Source organism: Aegilops tauschii, chromosome 4 (assembly GCF_002575655.3).
Source record: "Aegilops tauschii subsp. strangulata cultivar AL8/78 chromosome 4, Aet v6.0, whole genome shotgun sequence".
NCBI lineage: Eukaryota > Viridiplantae > Streptophyta > Magnoliopsida > Poales > Poaceae > Aegilops > Aegilops tauschii.
The window spans coordinates 514,747,108-514,764,404 of NC_053038.3; the positions used below are offsets into that span (position 1 = coordinate 514,747,108).

At 44.3% G+C, this 17,297-nt stretch overlaps 1 protein-coding gene across 1 annotated transcript; it reads left to right on the top strand.

Annotated features, from left to right (window-relative positions):
- The first annotated feature begins 2,928 nt into the window (after window positions 1–2,928).
- Window positions 2,929–4,232, top strand: LOC109776502 (BTB/POZ and MATH domain-containing protein 2-like). The gene is made up of 2 exons (XM_020335150.1): window positions 2,929–3,156; window positions 3,294–4,232. Exons 1-2 carry the CDS (start codon window positions 2,929–2,931, stop codon window positions 4,230–4,232), a joined length of 1,167 nt encoding a protein of 388 aa, XP_020190739.1.
- The last annotated feature ends 13,065 nt before the right edge of the window (window positions 4,233–17,297 follow it).

Here is a 17,297-nt window from a genome sequence, read left to right on the forward strand (position 1 = left end):
GGATCAATTGAGAAACAGGCCGGTATACTGGATGAAGAAACACATGGCATTGCATAATCGATGGTTATATCAGGATTAACATAGTGAGGCTTACAGATGGAGGTGGCTTTTTCTTCCAGGAAATGGTCAAACTCACAATATTCGCCTTCAGGGAGACCTCTCTTGGAGGTGACCTTTTCTTTTCTTCCGGGAAATAGTCAGATTCACAATCCACCATGCCAACTAGTGAGTGTGGCACGTGACATGTGGTTCTCCGTTCGCTTGTTCTCATATCATGATAACCTGACATCAGTCCTATTGTCATGGCTTGTATTGTCATGGCGCAGACATGACGCTGATTGATGATGGGTCATCTACAAAAGCAGAAGGCGTTATTCTATCGATAAGAACTGGACCAAAAGTATCTTGTACCCAAAAAGTACATGATGGGATCCCACTGATAACAAACTTAACAGTTTACCAAGAAATGTTGCTCTACCCATTCAAATTATCATAAATAGCAATTATTGGCAAGAAAATAGCATCCATGTACCTGTGTTGTCAGTCTTATGTTTATGGCAGGCAAAAGGTGTCCATCATGCTAGAATTATCGCCCCCTTTCTTGACAGATTTCAGCTCCATCACTAACCATTCCCACTGGGCCTCTACCTCTGCATACTCTAAGCTCATGTTGAGTAAATGCTCCTTCATGTCTCTTAGATCTCCTTCCAGCTGCAAAATCCTGTCCCCACCAGCAGATTGCTCCTCGGAAAAAGGACTGTACAAGGAAGAAACTTGTAAAGATGTGAATATTCTGATCCTCTGAATATAGACAGCTGAAAATTAACAAATCAGCAATAAAAGATTGTTTTATTACGATGTGGTGGCCTCCCCTATAATTTTTCCTTAAAAAATGCTAGCAGTTGTACAATCTGTTATCATATATCTACAGTATGGGCAATCTCTCAAGCCAGTAAAATGAAATGTTTTTCACAAACAGTGGTAACCAATAGACTTCGAGATTCTGCTATTTACCGATGTGCAAACTGGCTTCAAAACATGGCATTAAGCTTAAAAACCAATTCTCCATCTTGCGATGTGTCAAGTCACAGTTAGTCAACTCACATGATCCCAGTTCATATGACGCAGCAGTTAATATAGGGAGAGAGCTAAGAACATACTGCAATCGTATGCGGATTTTCATACTGTTATCATATATCTACAGTATGGACAATCTCTCAAGCCAGTCAAAATCGTATGCGGATTTTCATGCTGAATTTTTTGATATATTATACGTTTTTTCTGACATCGTATGCAAAAGTTATAGCCGTTTTACATTTCCCTACACTTTTAGCAAAACATGTCCAAACTGAAGTTTTCAAATTTTCCTAACTAGTAGATGTAGTAATACAACTACCTCTCGAAGGATTTTATTTTTTGAAGTTTTTATCATTTTCTTTTGATTTTTTCAGAACTGAAATGGCGATACACACGGGGGGTAGAGTTTGAAAATTGCCATATAGTCCCGGTTTGTGTCTCCAACCGGGACTATAGGTCAGACCCCTTTAGTCCCGGTTCATGGCACGAACCAGTACTAAAGGTTAGCCCTTTAGTACCGGTTCGTAGCACGAACCGGTACTAAAGGTTCAACACGAACCGGCATTAATGCATAGCCGTTCGAACCAGCACTAATGGTACCATTAGTACCGGGCCAAAATCAAACCGGGACTAATGTGTCTCACATTAGGTCCTTTTTCTACTAGTGAGGGCCAAGGGAAGAAGTTGGATCTTGAAGAGGTTCTACAGGGAGCTCATGACATGCTCCCCATTTGCATGGCTCAGTTGGTGGACTATAAGTTCTGGCCATCCACATTGCAGAGTCAAGCCATAGAGCTATTCACTAAGAAGGGTCAAATGTTCGAGTTGGTTGAGATGCAGCTCTCCTTGATGTATGATTTCCTATGTACCAAGGTAGCAGTGGTCTTCACATGGTATGGATGCTTTATTCATGCCATTTCATTGGTTGCCAGCATCACCACTTTCTTCCTGTTTCAGTCAACAATTGGCAAAAATGACTTGCACAGAGTTGATGTCATCGTCACATGCATCTTAATAGTTGGGTTGTCCTCATAGAGACGACCTCGTTGCTGAAGCTAATGGGATCAACATGGACATGCGCATTGGTGTGTGCTAGGAGATGGCATCGGGTTCACAAGATAGTTCTATGTAGCAGACGGTGTGTCCGGCGGTGTGTCATGGCTGTAGAAAGAAATAGAAGGTGGTCAGGTTCCATTGGACACCCCGAGTTGGTGAACTCGCCCCATGACACTGGAGATTGCATGTCTGCGCAGTGCCTGGGAATGGGACGAAGTTGCACCACTCCTTAGTTGTCATTTCAGATGATACTAAGAAGTTGGTGTTGGAAGAGATAGATAGAATGGTGGTGGCATGTAAAGGCAATGAGGAGATGAGGAGGAGTTACAGTGGTCAGTGTGCACGGAAGCCATGGAGCGAATTCTTCGAGGATCCCACCTCGCATGCTGGAATTGATTTCGATGACAAAATCCTTTGCTGATACTTTGTCACCAAAATGTTCTTCTCAGTGTCGCCTCTAGGGGACGAGTATGTTTATGTTGGGGAGGCAATTAGGGCAGTGTGTAACTACATGCTATTCCTCCTTGTTTAACGTCCCTACATGCTTCCTAGCCCTGTTCGGCCCGAATTGTATGCCAATACTGAAGCAGCATATGTGGTGGGGCTTGATCTTCCTGGCGTGGAACGCATCAGCGGAAGGTGGGAGCTGGACAGAAAAAGAAGAATGTGGGATCTACACACAAGAAGAGACGGGGACGAGCTGTACAAAGGATCACGAGATAAGTTGGACATAATAAGGGAGGGTATGGACATAACAAGGGAGGAGCAGGTGGGCAATAGATGGCTGGCCAATAGATGCAAGGAGCTGGACGAAAAAAGGGAGGAGCTAGAGAAAGAAGTTCTGAGGCAAGGAAGAACGTGGAGGAGCTGAAGAGAATAATGACAGGCGTGGAGAAGCTGGACAAAAGAAGCGATGAGCTGCGTGTGGAACCTTTTCCTTCACCTGCCTTGGCCCGTGGAGCGGACCTTGCTCTTAGGCTGCTAGAGGGGGAGATACGGCGGCCCCCACAGGAGGTGCGGCAGGTAGTACTTGGGGTATGGGTGGAGATGTTGAGCTATGCGGCACATGACAAAAACAACAAATTTAACCTGTAGACAAAAAGAATTCACAAACTGAACTGTTGATGAAAAAAATTCACATAGCTGGCCCTTTTGTGTAGCGCCCGACAGCAAGGCGTTACACTACACTATGGAGGATCAAGTACTACCCCAACGGCCAAGGTTCAGATAATGCCAACTACATATCTGTCTTCATTCAGCTTGCCAGTGTTAGCATGGACTTGCCGTTCAAGCCTGACAAGGGCATCTCAGCTCAATGTGTGCTCAGTTTACTGGACCGGGCTGGGAAGCCTGTGCCATCATATACCTTAACCTTTGATAGAATTTTCACAACCCCTCAAGGAGAGTGGGGCTGGCACAAATTCATCACAAGGTCGAAATTAGAGAACTCAGGTTGCCTCAAGGACGACTACTTCACTCTCAGGTGCGACATCACTGTCACAGAGTTGCGCGCCGAGGAAACAGAGGATCGTGATTTCACCGATCTCCTGTGGAAGAAGGAGGGGGCAGATGTGGGCTTCCATGTGGGCGGCGAGACAATCGTCGCCCATCGATGGGTGATGGCTGCCCGGTCTCCAATCTTGAAGGCAGCAGCGGAAGCAGAGCTCCTTGGCATGTTGGAAAGGGAGAAGAAGGCACCCATGGCCACTGTAAGGATCGACGACATGGAGGCAAAAATGTTCAAGGCTTTGCTCCACTACATATACACCGATGCATTGCCTATTGAGATGGATAAGGGAGATGAGGCGGCGACAGCAATGGCGCACGGATTGCATGAAGCAGCGGATAGGTACAAGATGGAGAGGCTGAAGCTGATCTGTGAGGACATGCTATGCAAACGTGTCTCCACAGGCACGGCGATAACCACGCTGGTGTTAGCGGAGCAGCAGCACCGCCAGAGGCTCAAGGCGGCGTGCATCGACTTCCTCATCTCTCCGAACAATATGAAAGTCATCTTGGAAAATGGTGGTTTTAAGCATTTACAGAGGAGTTGCCCCTCTGTTCTCATGGACCTCATAGGAAGGGTAAAAGTGGCCTGAGAGAAGCAAGCAAAGGATACAGTCGTAAGGGTGATCGTGCTATGGTTCTTCTATTGTAAATCCAGTGTTTGTCGATGTAAGAATGAAATTATTTGTGCTTCAGTGATGTTAAACTATTGTTAGACAACTACTGATAATTGACTATGCACCATTCTAATATACTGATGTACTTCTGTCTATATTGGAATTATAGTTGTATACATTTGCTATATGACAATAATGCTTATGATTTCTTTATATGATATACAACTATATAATTATAGTTGTATACGCCCCCCTAGAAGCCGCGTCGCCGATGCTTTGTAGTCATGCTACTAGCTTGAGTTAATGAAGGCACCAGCTCAACCATGAAGCTGCCACCAGACGCTTGTCTTGGATCCTTCAGCTCTTTAAGTAAATAGTAATCCTTAAGGCCACGACATGGTAAAATGTATCCATACCAGGCTTGGAGATGATCTTACAAAAGCAATAAGCAGTTTAAAGATTTGCGATGAAAATAGAAAATAATTAAGCAGTTGACCCCTTGATATTGTACACATTGAATTACAATAATGTAGGAGAGTATAGTGAATGTACTACTGGCTTAACCTCTTCAAGCTGGCTTCACAAAAAATACGAAGAACTACATTTATCAACAGTTAAAGTGGACTTTGCATGTAATCATGTAAATCCCCATGTAAATGGTGGGTGGTCTGAGTAACCATATGAACAAATAATGATCACCCTCCCGATCAATTGAGAAACAGGCCGGTATACTGGATGAAGAAACACATGGCATTGCATAATCGATGGTTATATCAGGATTAACATAGTGAGGCTTACAGATGGAGGTGGCTTTTTCTTCCAGGAAATGGTCAAACTCACAATATATGCCTTCAGGGAGACCTCTCTTGGAGGTGACCTTTTCTTTTCTTCCGGGAGTCAGATTCACAATCCACCATCACTAGTAGAAAAAGAGGCTTCCATACGCCCCCATTAGTCCCCAAAATAATCGAACCGCGACAAAAGGGGTCTTTAGTCACAGTTCGAGAGGAGACCCGCGACCAACTATCTGGGCCCAGCGCGCTCGGTCGACAACTGGCGGACGGGAGGGGCTTTAGTCTTCGGGGACCTTTAGTCCCGGTTGGCCAGGCCAACCGGGACTAAAGGCCCATCCCTATATATAGGACTCAGCTCACTTCACTTCACTCAGCTCACTTCACAATATTCAGAAGGGGGTGGTGGGTTTGCTTTTGGTTCCTCCTATGCACACAAGGTGTTCGATGAAATGCCCGAGAGCCTAAAACAAACATGATATGAAGTGTCCGAGCCACACTTGAGCTTTCTCATTTATTTTTCCTCCGCGATCGCGGTTAGCAACTTGAACCTTTCATGTGTCATTGATAAAATATGCATGTGTGTAGTTCATTGTTTAATTTGTATTATTTCTAGCTAGTTAGTTTAACAAATGCATGATGGTTAATTATATACTTTATATAATAATAATGCAGATGAATCGGCAATGGATGTACGGTCCCCGACTCTCCGGCGAGTTCACTACGGTTTTGAAAGATTTCCTCGTAGTGGCAAATGCGAACAAGCAGCAAGGTTTTATTATCTGTCCATGTGCTGTCTGTAAGAATCAGAAGGGTTACTCCTCCTCAAGAGACGTTCACATGCACCTGCTTCGGCACGGTTTCATGCGAAGCTATAATTGTTGGACCAAGCATGGAGAAAGAGGGGTTAGAATGGAAGAAGATGAAGAAGGGGATGATATCGATGACAACTATCATGATCATTTCGGTGATACTTTCATGGAGGATGATGCTGAAGGTGGCGAAGGGTTAGGTGAAGGTGAAGAAGAGGCACATGATGAGCCCGCTGATGATCTTGGTCGAACCATTGCTGATGCACGGAGACGCTGCGAAACTGACAAGGATAGGGAGAATTTGGATCGCATGTTAGAGGATCACAAAAAGTCGTTGTATCGAGGATGCGATAATAGTCTGAAAAAGCTGGGCTGCACACTGGATTTGCTAAAATGGAAGGCACAGGAAGGTGTAGGTGACTCATCATTTGAAAATTTGCTGAAAATGTTGAAGAATATGTTTCCGAAGAATAACGAGTTGCCCGCCAGTACGTACAAAGCAAAGAAGGTTGTCTGCCCTCTAGGTTTAGAGGTTCTGAAGATACATGCATGCATTAACGACTGCATCCTCTACCGCGGTGAATACGAGAATTTGAATGAATGCCCTGTATGCACTGCATTGCGTTATAAGATCAGAGGCGATGACCCTGGTGACGATGTTGAGGGCGAGAAACCCAGGAAGAGGGTTCCCGCCAAGGTGATGTGGTATGCTCCTATAATACCACGGTTGAAACGTCTGTTCAGGAACAAAAAGCATGCCAAGTCGTTGCGATGGCACAAAGAGGACCGTAAGTCCGACGGGGAGTTGAGACACACCGCTGATGGAACGCAATGGAGAAAGATCGACAGAGTGTTCAAAGATTTTGCAGCTGACGCAAGGAACATAAGATTTGGTCTAAGTACTGATGGCATGAATCCTTTTGGCGAGCAGAGCTCCAGCCATAGCACCTGGCCCGTGACTCTATGCATCTACAACCTTCCTCCTTGGTTGTGCATGAAGCGGAAGTTCATTATGATGCCAATGCTCATCCAAGGTCCAAAGCAACCCGGGAACGACATCGATGTGTACCTAAGGCCATTAGTTGATGAACTTTTACAGTTGTGGGCCAGACCTGGTGTACGTGTCTGGGATGAGCACAAAGGAGAGGAATTTGACCTACGAGCGTTGCTTTTTGTAACCATCAACGATTGGCCTGCTCTCAGTAACCTTTCGGGACAGACAAATAAGGGATACAATGCATGCACGCACTGCTTACATGAGACTGAAAGTGTACGTTTGGTTAATTGTAAGAAGAACGTGTACCTGGGTCATCGTCGATTTCTTCCCCGAAATCATAACGTAAGAAAGAAAGGCAAGCATTTCAACGGCAAGGCAGATCACCGGCCGAAGCCTGCGGAACGTACTGGTGCTGAGATATTTGATATGGTCAAGGATTTGAAAGTCATCTTTGGAAAGGGTCCTGGCGGACAATCAGTTCCGCGGGGAGTTGACGGGCACGCACCCATGTGGAAGAAGAAATCTATATTTTGGGAGCTAGAATATTGGAAAGTCCTAGATGTCCGCTCTGCAATCGACATGATGCATGTTATGAAGAATATTTGCGTGAACCTGCTAAGCTTCTTGGGCGTGTATGGGAAGACAAATGATACAAAGGAAGCACGGCAGGACCAGCAACTTTTGAAAGACCCAGATGACCAGCATCCGGAATGTTTCAAGGTCGTGCCAGCTACGCTCTTACCAAAGAAGAGAAGGTCATTCTTTTTGAATGCCTGAGCAGTATGAAGGTCCCGTCTGGATTCTCGTCGAATATAAAGGGAATAATAAACATGGCGGAGAAAAAGTTCCAAAACCTGAAGTCTCACGACTGCCACGTGATTATGACGCAATTGCTTCCGATTGCTTTGAGGGGGCTCCTACCGGAAAATGTTCGAGTAGCCATTGTGAAGCTATGTGCATTCCTCAATGCAATCTCTCAGAAGGTAATCAATCCAGAAGATCTACCACGGTTACAGAACGATGTGGTCCAATGCCTTGTCAGTTTCGAGTTGGTGTTCCCACCATCCTTCTTCGATATTATGACGCACCTCCTGCTCCACCTAGTCGAAGAGATTTCCATTCTCGGTCCTGTATTTCTACACAATATGTTCCCTTTGAGAGGTTCATGGGAGTATTAAAGAAATATGTTCGTAACCGTGCTAGGCCAGAAGGAAGCATCGTCAAGGGCTATGGAAATGAGGAGGTAATTGAGTTCTGTATTGACTATGTTCCTGACCTTAAGCCGATTGGTATTCCTCAATCGCGGCACGAGGGGAGACTAAGTGGAAAAGACACGATCGGAAGGAAATCAACGATATGTATGGACGGTCATTCTATGACTGAAGCACACCACACAGTTCTGCAAAATTCCAGCTTGGTGGCTCCGTTCTTCGAGCAACACAAGAATATTTTACGCTCGGACAACCCGGGGAAGCCTGAATCCTGGATTAGAAAGGCCCACATGGAGACTTTCGGCAGTTGGTTGCGAAAACATTTAATGAATGACAATGATGTTGGAGATAAGCTGTACATGTTAGCCAAGAAACCATCTTCGACTATAACGATTTTCCAAGGGTACGAGATAAATGGGAATACATTTTACACCATCGCCCAAGATAAAAAGAGCACCAACCAAAACAGTGGTGTCCGCTTTGATGCAGCAACCGAGAATGGGCAAAAGGTCACATATTATGGTTACATAGAGGAGATATGGGAACTTGACTATGGACCCTCCTTTAAGGTCCCTTTGTTCCGGTGCAAATGGTTCAAGCTAACAGGAGGTGGGGTAAAGGTGGACGAGCAATACGGAATGACAATGGTGGATTTCAACAATCTTGGTTACCTTGACGAACCATTCGTCCTTGCCAAAGATGTCGCTCAGGTTTTTTATTTGAAGGACATGAGTAGCAAACCGAGGAAACGGAAAGATAAGAAAACGATCAGTACATCATGCGATGATCCAAAGCGCCACATTGTTCTTTCAGGGAAAAGAAACATCGTGGGAGTGGAGGACAAGACAGACATGTCAGAAGATTATAATATGTTTGGTGAAATTCCGCCCTTCAAAGTGAACACTGACCCAAGCATTAAGTTAAATGATGAGGATGCTCCATGGATACGGCACAATCGTAAGCAAGCAGGGACACAAGGGAAGAATTGGTGTGTAATAATTTATTGTACCAAACTTTGTTGAATGGATCATGTGAATTAAAACGTACGATGGCGAATCCGGATGATTTGTATTTGGTCGATGAACTGAATGATGTATCAAACCTTTTGTCAAACCTTCAAGGGATCGATGAACTGAATTTTTTGATATATTATTTGTATTTTTTAAGATTTTAAAATGAATTAGTTTTATTTTTCTGATTTTTTGATATATTATTTGTATTTTTAAGATTTTAAAATGAATTAGTTTTATTTTTCTGATTTTTTTGATATATAATTGTATTTTTAAGATTTTAAAATGAATTAGTTTTATTTTTCTGTTTTTTTGATATATTATTTGTATTTTCAAGATTTTAAAATGAATTAGTTTTATTTTTCTGATTTTTTTGATATATTATTTGTATTTTTAAGATTTTAAAATGAATTATTTTTATTTTTCTGATTTTTTTGATATATTATTTGTATTTTTAATATTTTAAAATGAATTAGTTTTGTTTTTCTGATTTTTTTGATATATAATTGTATTTTTAAGATTTTAAAATGAATTGGTTTTGTTTTTCTGATTTTTTTGATATATTATTTGTATTTTTAAGATTTTAAAATGAATTAGTTTTATTTTATATGAAAAAGGACCTTTAGTCGCGGTTCGTGACACGAACCGCGACTAAAGGCTCTTTCCGCGCGGGAACGAAAGCGGCGCGAAAGAACCTTTAGTCCCGGTTGGGGACACCAACCGCGACTAAAGGTGTCCTTTAGTCGCGGTTGGTGTCCCCAACCGGGACTAAAGGGTACCTTTAGTCGCGGTTGGTCTCCCCAACCGGGACTAATGCTTTTCTTATATAAGTGGCACTTAGGATTTTTCCACATTCTCCCCCGACGCCAACGCCCCTGCGCTTCGACGCCGCCAGGCTGCTCCTCGTCGCTGTCGCCGTTGCCGCGCCCTGCCCCGTCGCCGCCCGCTCCTCCTCGCCGTCGCCAACGCCTCCCCGACCTCGCCGTCGTCAACGCCTCCCCGACCTCGCCCTGCCCCCAGTGAGCTCCGACACCCTGCACTGTCGCCGTTGCCGCGCCCTGCCCCGTCGCCGCCCGCTCCTCCTAGCCGTTGCCGCGCCCTGCCCCGCCGCCGCCCGCTCCTCCTCGCCGTCGCCAACGCCCGCCGCTGCCCCTGCCCCAGCCGCCGCCGCCTGCCTCCCGCCGCTGCCCCTGCCCCTGCCGCCGCCTGCCTCCCGCCGCCCGCCCGCCGCCGTCCTCCTCAAACAAAGAAAAGGAAGAACAAAAGGAAGAAGAAAAGGAAAAATAAAAGGAAGAAGAAAAGGAAAAAGGAAATAAGAAAAGGAAAAAGAAAATAAGAAAAGGAAAAACAGAATAAGAAAAGGAAAAATAAAATAAGAAAAGGAAAAAGGAAAGGAAGAAGAAAAGGAAAAACAAAATAAGAAAAGGAAGAAGAAAAGGAAAAACAAAATAAGAAAAGGAAAAAGAAAATAAGAAAAGGAAAAACAGAATAAGAAAAGGAAAAAGAAAATAAGAAAAGGAAAAAGAAAAGGAAGAAGAAAAGGAAAAACAAAATAAGAAAAGGAAGAAGAAAAGGAAAAACAAAATAAGAAAAGGAAGAAGAAAAGGAAGAAAAAAAGGAAGAAGAAAAGGAAAAAAGAAAAGGAAGAAGAAAAGGAAAAAGAAAAGGAAAAACAAAATAAGAAAAGGAAAAAGAAAAGGAAAAAGAAAAGGAAGAAGAAAAGGAAAAAGACAAGGAAGAAGAAAAGGAAAAACAAAATAAGAAAAGGAAAAAGAAAAGGAAGAAGAAAAGGAAAAACAAAATAAGAAAAGGAAAAAGAAAAGGAAGAAGAAAAGGAAGAAGAAAAGGAAAAAGAAAAGGAAGAAGAAAAGGAAAAACAAAATAAGAAAAGGAAAAAGAAAAGAAAAAAGAAAAGGAAAAACAAAATACTTGGCAGTGCTAAACAAAAACTTCTATGCAAATTAGTGCTCAATAATCTTATTTTTTAATTCCTCCTCCTCTATGTCCCCTTAATCTTATTTTTTAATTCCTTTAAAGAATTTTTACTACATGCAGGAGTGACATATGGCGAACGATAGAGACGGGCCGCTTAGGGATCCGGAGGCTGAACGTTATTTAATGGGCATCATCAACAACGAGATTCCTTATGTGCCGGGCTCAGAATATGAGCAAGAAGAGGATGTAGTCTCTTCTTTTCTGAACCTTGACGGTGGAACAGACATTGTCGATGATCAAGAAGGTGAAGGAACGGACATTGTCGACGGAGGTCAACCGTCAACAAACGACGATCTCGAATTGCAAGTAGCAACCACCTCCGGCGAGGTATATATATACATTGAGCCTCTCGTGATACAAACTTACTGAAATGTGAATACATATGTATTAACGCGCGCGACTCTCTTTCTTTTTTTAGCCCTCGGCCGGATCGAGTACGACAAAGCGTGGCAAATCCAAGGCGATGAAAACAGGAGAAACATATGCCATTGAGTTTGTCAGTGAAACCGGCAAGCCCCTACAGCACACCTCAAAGTTTATCAACCAATGCGGAGTCGTTGTTAGAGACAACGTCCCGATCACCGTCCAGGAATGGAAGGAGCCAAAGAAGGCACGTCTTGGTTTCAGTTTTGTCGACAAGAGAACGAAAAAGGATTGCTGGAGAAAGCTTATGGAACATTTCATTCTACCTCTGGAATACAACAAAGTCGATGAATTCGGTAACGAGGTTCCGGGTGGACGTGAGAGGAGGAGGCTAGTTAAAGAGTTCGCTCTTCAGAAGATGGGCGAAGCATTCCGGAACTTCAAGAAAAATTTAACCCGTGACTATGTCAACAAGGGCAAGACTCCGGATTTCAATGGACAACATGAGAAACTGAAAGATGATTGGCCAGAATTTGTGAGGCAAAAGCAATCGGAGCATTTCAAGGAAATATCGAAAAAAAATAAGGATAATGCGAGTAAGAAAAAGTTCCATCATATTATGGGGCCAGGAGGATACCGCCTTTCGGAGCCTAAGTGGCAGAAGATGGAGGAGGACCTGAGGGTGCGAGGAATCCCTCTAGGTACAGAGGGATGGGACCCAAGGGCCAAAAGCTGGTGGTACGGGCATGGGGGATCGCTAGACCCGGAGACAGGGGTGTGTGTTCACCGGGAGAAAAAGTCTGCTCCCACCCAAGCCCTTATTGACGCAATGACCCAAGCTCAAGAGGGCTTGATCAAGTTCAACAGAGATAAAGACGCACTGACAACAGCCCTCGGGAATGATGAACACGGAGGACGTGTACGAGGCAAAGGCAAAGTTCCGTGGAAAGTAGGGTTTTCCCAGGACAATGACCCGTACTGTTACAGAAGCCGTAAGAGAAAGACGGACCGGGATGCAGATCTTATGGCGAAGTTTGCATCGGAACTCCATGAGTTGAAGCAGACCGTGCATGAACTAGTAAAAGAAAAATCGGTTGCAGGGCCGCATGAAGATCATGAAGCGGATTGCGGAAGCCAGCAGCGGAGAAGCAGCGTGGCTTCCACGGATGCCCCGCCTGGTGCTAGTGCACCGATGATCGAGATTCGTGCACCGGAGCCTCACTACCCCGTGGATGATGTAAAGGAGATGAAAGAATGTGATCTGCATTATCCCGTGGGGAACGTTTCCACGAAGGTAGCTAGCGGCAGTGCTTTACCCTGTACACCTGGAGCACTCCACCACAACAACCCCATTGCATATGGCTATGCTCGTGTCACGGTGGAAGACATAGTCCAAGGGTTTGAGGACCTGGAGATTGACAAAGCTACACCCGAAGGGGAGAGAAGACTTGGAGATGTCAAGCGCCAGATCATTCTATGGAAAAAGAAGTACATAGTGTTTCCAGGCGAGGCGCCAAGGCTAACAAGTCCACCCCCTCCGATGGTGGTGGTGGTGGTGGTGGTGGTGGCGGTGGTGGTGGTCGTGGTGGTTCACATACACCTCCTTCACGCCATTCGACGCCGTCCCCCGATCCACAACCTCTGGCGGGTACGACGCCCCCCAATCCTCCTCCGGCGGGTACGACGCCCCCCAATCCACCTCCGGCGAAGAAGCAGAAGCAGGCGGACAGCAAGGAAACCCGCTCCTGGACTATTAACCCGGACCCTTATGTACCTAAGACCACAAGGGTACCGGAGCCATCACTGAAGCCTCTCCTCCCAAGGCCTTGGGAACTTAGTGAAGCTGAAACCAAATTGGCCGCGTCTGCTCATTATGAGAAATGGAAGGCGGATATGAAGGCGATAAAAGAGCCTGAGCCCAAGCAAGTATTCACTGAGAAGCAAAAGAAGTGGGCTAAGGATTTTTTGACGACACCGTCCCAAGCCGAGCTGAATATGCCTGACGACTATGGACATGAACTTCGTAGGCAAGCAAAAATATTGAAGGAGGAGAAAGAAGAAAGTAAAAAAAGCGGGAAACAAGTTGACCAGCTCGGGATGCAGAATAAACAATCGATCCCCCCGCTCATAGTGAAAGCCGGTCCGGAAGAGGACCCCGAGATCATAGCAGCTGCGGCGGCACTTGGATTGACTGTAGCGAGTGCCATGAAACAAGCGTCCGAGATGGGTTTGACTCTTCGTGCCTTCTTAGGCCTTGAGGATGCACCAGTATGTGAGATAGCATTACAATATGTGCGGAATGGGCCTCTCGTCGAGCCTGCGCGGGAAAAGAGTCTACCACCACAAATGCGAAATCTGCTACGTTGGTACAAGCAATTCATAACATGGGCCGACAAAGAATATGTTTATGCGGATGTTACAGAGGAGCATCACACCAAACGGTACTCTGTACAAGTTCATATGAGTGAATTGTTCCAGCTGTTCAATCTGCGCGACCTCGACAAATCTATGCTGAGTTGCTACATTCTGCAAGTGATTTATTTCTACCTCATATCGTTCTTCATTGCCTGCACTATATATATATATATATATATATATATATATTGTCCTAACTATATTGTTGCGTACGCTATTATGTAGATTGAAGATTTGGGAATGCAAAATAAGAAACATCCATGATGTTGGGTTCATTGACCCACATATCGTTAATGGACATGTGTTACAAAATCACCCCGAAGACGTGGAGAAAGACTTGTACAAGTTTCTTAGAAAGCATCAACTCAAAAGTCATATTCTATTTCCTTACCATTTTGGGTGAGTGTTTCTCTCTTGTGCCCATTCTCTTTTGTTTACTCCATGCATGGTATGTCTAATCGATGAGTTATGCATGACTGTGCATGTAACGTGTCCGCAGGTTCCACTGGAGTCTGCTAAATATTGAACTTCACACCTCCAGAGTTCTAATCATGGACTCTATGGATTCGGATCCAAAGCGTTGGGCCGACATGAGAAAAATGCTGCAAAAGTAATTATTTTCAATCATTTGAGCTCTATATCGATCGGTCTCTTTCGTTCATTTCCTAATATCAAGTAACTAATAACTCCCTTGTTCATTTAATTTTCTTTGCCCTGTAGGGTTTGGAGACGGTTCTCAGAAGAAATTGTCGGTGAATTCAAACATGAGCTAGATTTTAGAAGGTTAGTTAATGTGGATAAGCAGCCACCGGGGACCAATCTATGTGGACACTATGTTTGTGAGAACATCCGGAGACACACCTCTAAGCGGAAGGCATCGGATAGCGTGCGGAAGGCGACGGATAACTTGCGGAGGAGGCTTAGTCCAGAAGCTCGCTTCCGACCAATTCAAGATGAATTAGCAGGATTTTTCATGAGGGAAGTCATCAATCCTAAAGGAGAACACTATACCGAGGACGAAGAAATTTATATGCATACCTGAGATTGAAACTTGTTCGAAGTTGTATATGGTCATCCATCCTAATTGTGTATGGAAACTTGTTCGAAGTTGTATATGGTCACCCGAGATTGAATATATATTATATATTCCTCTTGAATTCTTCTTGTTTGAAATTTCATATGCATGTATATAGTAGCGTAGAATATGTGTACTGAAACTTCATCAAAATTAAAATAAAACACAAAATAAAATATAAAAGAAATAAAACACTAAAATTAAAAAGAAACCAGGTTTAGGGGGGCTAAAACCCTAAACCTGCGGAGGAGGCCTTTAGTCCCGGTTAGCCACGAGAACCGGGACTAAAGGTCCTCCGCCCCGACGGACCCCTGACGCCCACGTGGACGGGCCTTTAGTCCCGGTTAGCCACGAGAACCGGGACTAAAGGTCCTCCGCCCCGACGGACCCCTGGCGCCCACGTGGACGGGCCTTTAGTCGCGGTTCGTAAGAGGCGCGACTAAAGGGGGGGGTCTTTAGTCGCGCATATTTAGTCCCGGTTGCACAGCCGGGACTAAAGGCCTTTGCGAACCGGGACTAAAGGCCCATTTTCTACCAGTGTGAGTGCCAACTAGTGAGTGTGGCACGTGACATGTGGTTCTGCGTTCGCTTGTTCTCATATCATGATAACCTGACATCAGTCCTATTGTCATGGCTTGTATTGTCATGGCGCAGACATGACGCTGATTGATGATGGGTCATCTACAAAAGCAGAAGGCGTTATTCTACCGATAAGAACTGGACCAAAAGTATCTTGTACCCAAAAAGTACATGATGGGATCCCACTGATAACAAACTTAACAGTTTACCAAGAAATGTTGCTCTACCCATTCAAATTATCATAAATAGCAATTATTGGCAAGAAAATAGCATCCATGTACCTGTGTTGTCAGTCTTATGTTTATGGCAGGCAAAAGGTCTCCATCATGCTAGAATTATCGCCCCCCTTTCTTGACAGATTTCAGCTCCATCACTAACTGTTCCCGCTGGGCCTCTACCTCTGCATACTCTAAGCTCATGTTGAGTAAACGCTCCTTCATGTCTCTTAGATCTCCTTCCAGCTGCAAAATCCTGTCCCCACCAGCAGATTGCTCCTCGAAAACAGGACTGTACAAGGAAGAAACTTGTAAAGATGTGAATATTCTGATCCTCTGAATATAGACAGCTGAAAATTAACAAATCAGCAATAAAAGATTGTTTTATTACGATGTGGTGGCCTCCCCTATAATTTTCCCTTAAAAAAATTGCTAGCAGTTGTACAATCTGTTATCATATATCTACAGTATGGGCAATCTCTCAAACCAGTAAAATGAAATGTTTTCACAAACAGTGGTAACCAATAGACTTCGAGATTCTGCTATTTACCAATGTGCAAACTGGCTTCAAAACATGGCATTAAGCTTAAAAACCAATTCTCCATCTTGCGATGTGTCAAGTCACAGTTAGTCAACTCACATGATCCCAGTTCATATGAAGCAGCAGTTAATATAGGGAGAGAGCTAAGAACATACTGCAATCGTATGCGGATTTTCGTACTATTATCATATATCTACAGTATGGGCAATCTCTCAAGCCAGTCAAAATCGTATGCGGATTTTCGTAGTGAATTTTTTGATATATTATACGTTTTTTCTGACATCGTATGCAAAAGTTATCGCCGTTTTACATTTTCCCTACACTTTTTGCAAAACATGTCCAAATTGAAGTTTTCAAATTTTCCTAACTAGTAGATGTAGTAATATAACTACCTCTCGAAGGATTTTATTTTTTGAAGTTTTTATCATTTTCTTTTGATTTTTTCAAAACTGAAATGGCGATACACGGTGGGGGGGGTAGAGTTTGAAAATTGCCCTATAGTCCCTGTTTGTGTCTCCAACCGGGACTATAGGTCAGACCCCTTTAGTCCCGGTTCATGGCACGAACCGGTACTAAAGGTTAGCCCTTTAGTACCGGTTTGTGCCACGAACCGGTACTAAAGGTGATCGTGGGGCCCCGGCTTGACGCCAGCCTGCCACCACCCCTTTAGTACCGGTTCGTGGCATGAACCGGTACTAAAGGTTCAACACGAACCGGCATTAATGCATAGCCGTTCGAACCAGCACTAATGGTACCATTAGTACCGGGCCAAAATCAAACCGGGACTAATGTGTCTCACATTAGGTCCTTTTTCTACTAGTGAGGGCCAAGGGGAGAAGTTGGATCTTGAAGAGGTTCTACAGGGAGCTCATGACCTGCTCCCCATTTGCATGGCTCAGTTGGTGGACTATAAGTTCTGGCCATCCACATTGCAGAGTCAAGCCATAGAGCTATTCACTAACAAGGGTCAAATGTTCGAGTTGGTTGAGATGCAGCTCTCCTTGATGTATGATTTCCTATGTACCAAGGTAGCAGTG

Bases quoted from the DNA above. Each gene is read 5' to 3' on its own strand.
- LOC109776502 (XM_020335150.1), top strand. From the start codon at position 2,929: ATGCAAGGAGCTGGACGAAAAAAGGGAGGAGCTAGAGAAAGAAGTTCT. The intron at 3,157-3,293 runs GTAGTACTTGGG...CCTTTTGTGTAG, and splicing joins CCCCACAGGAGGTGCGGCAG to CGCCCGACAGCAAGGCGTTA.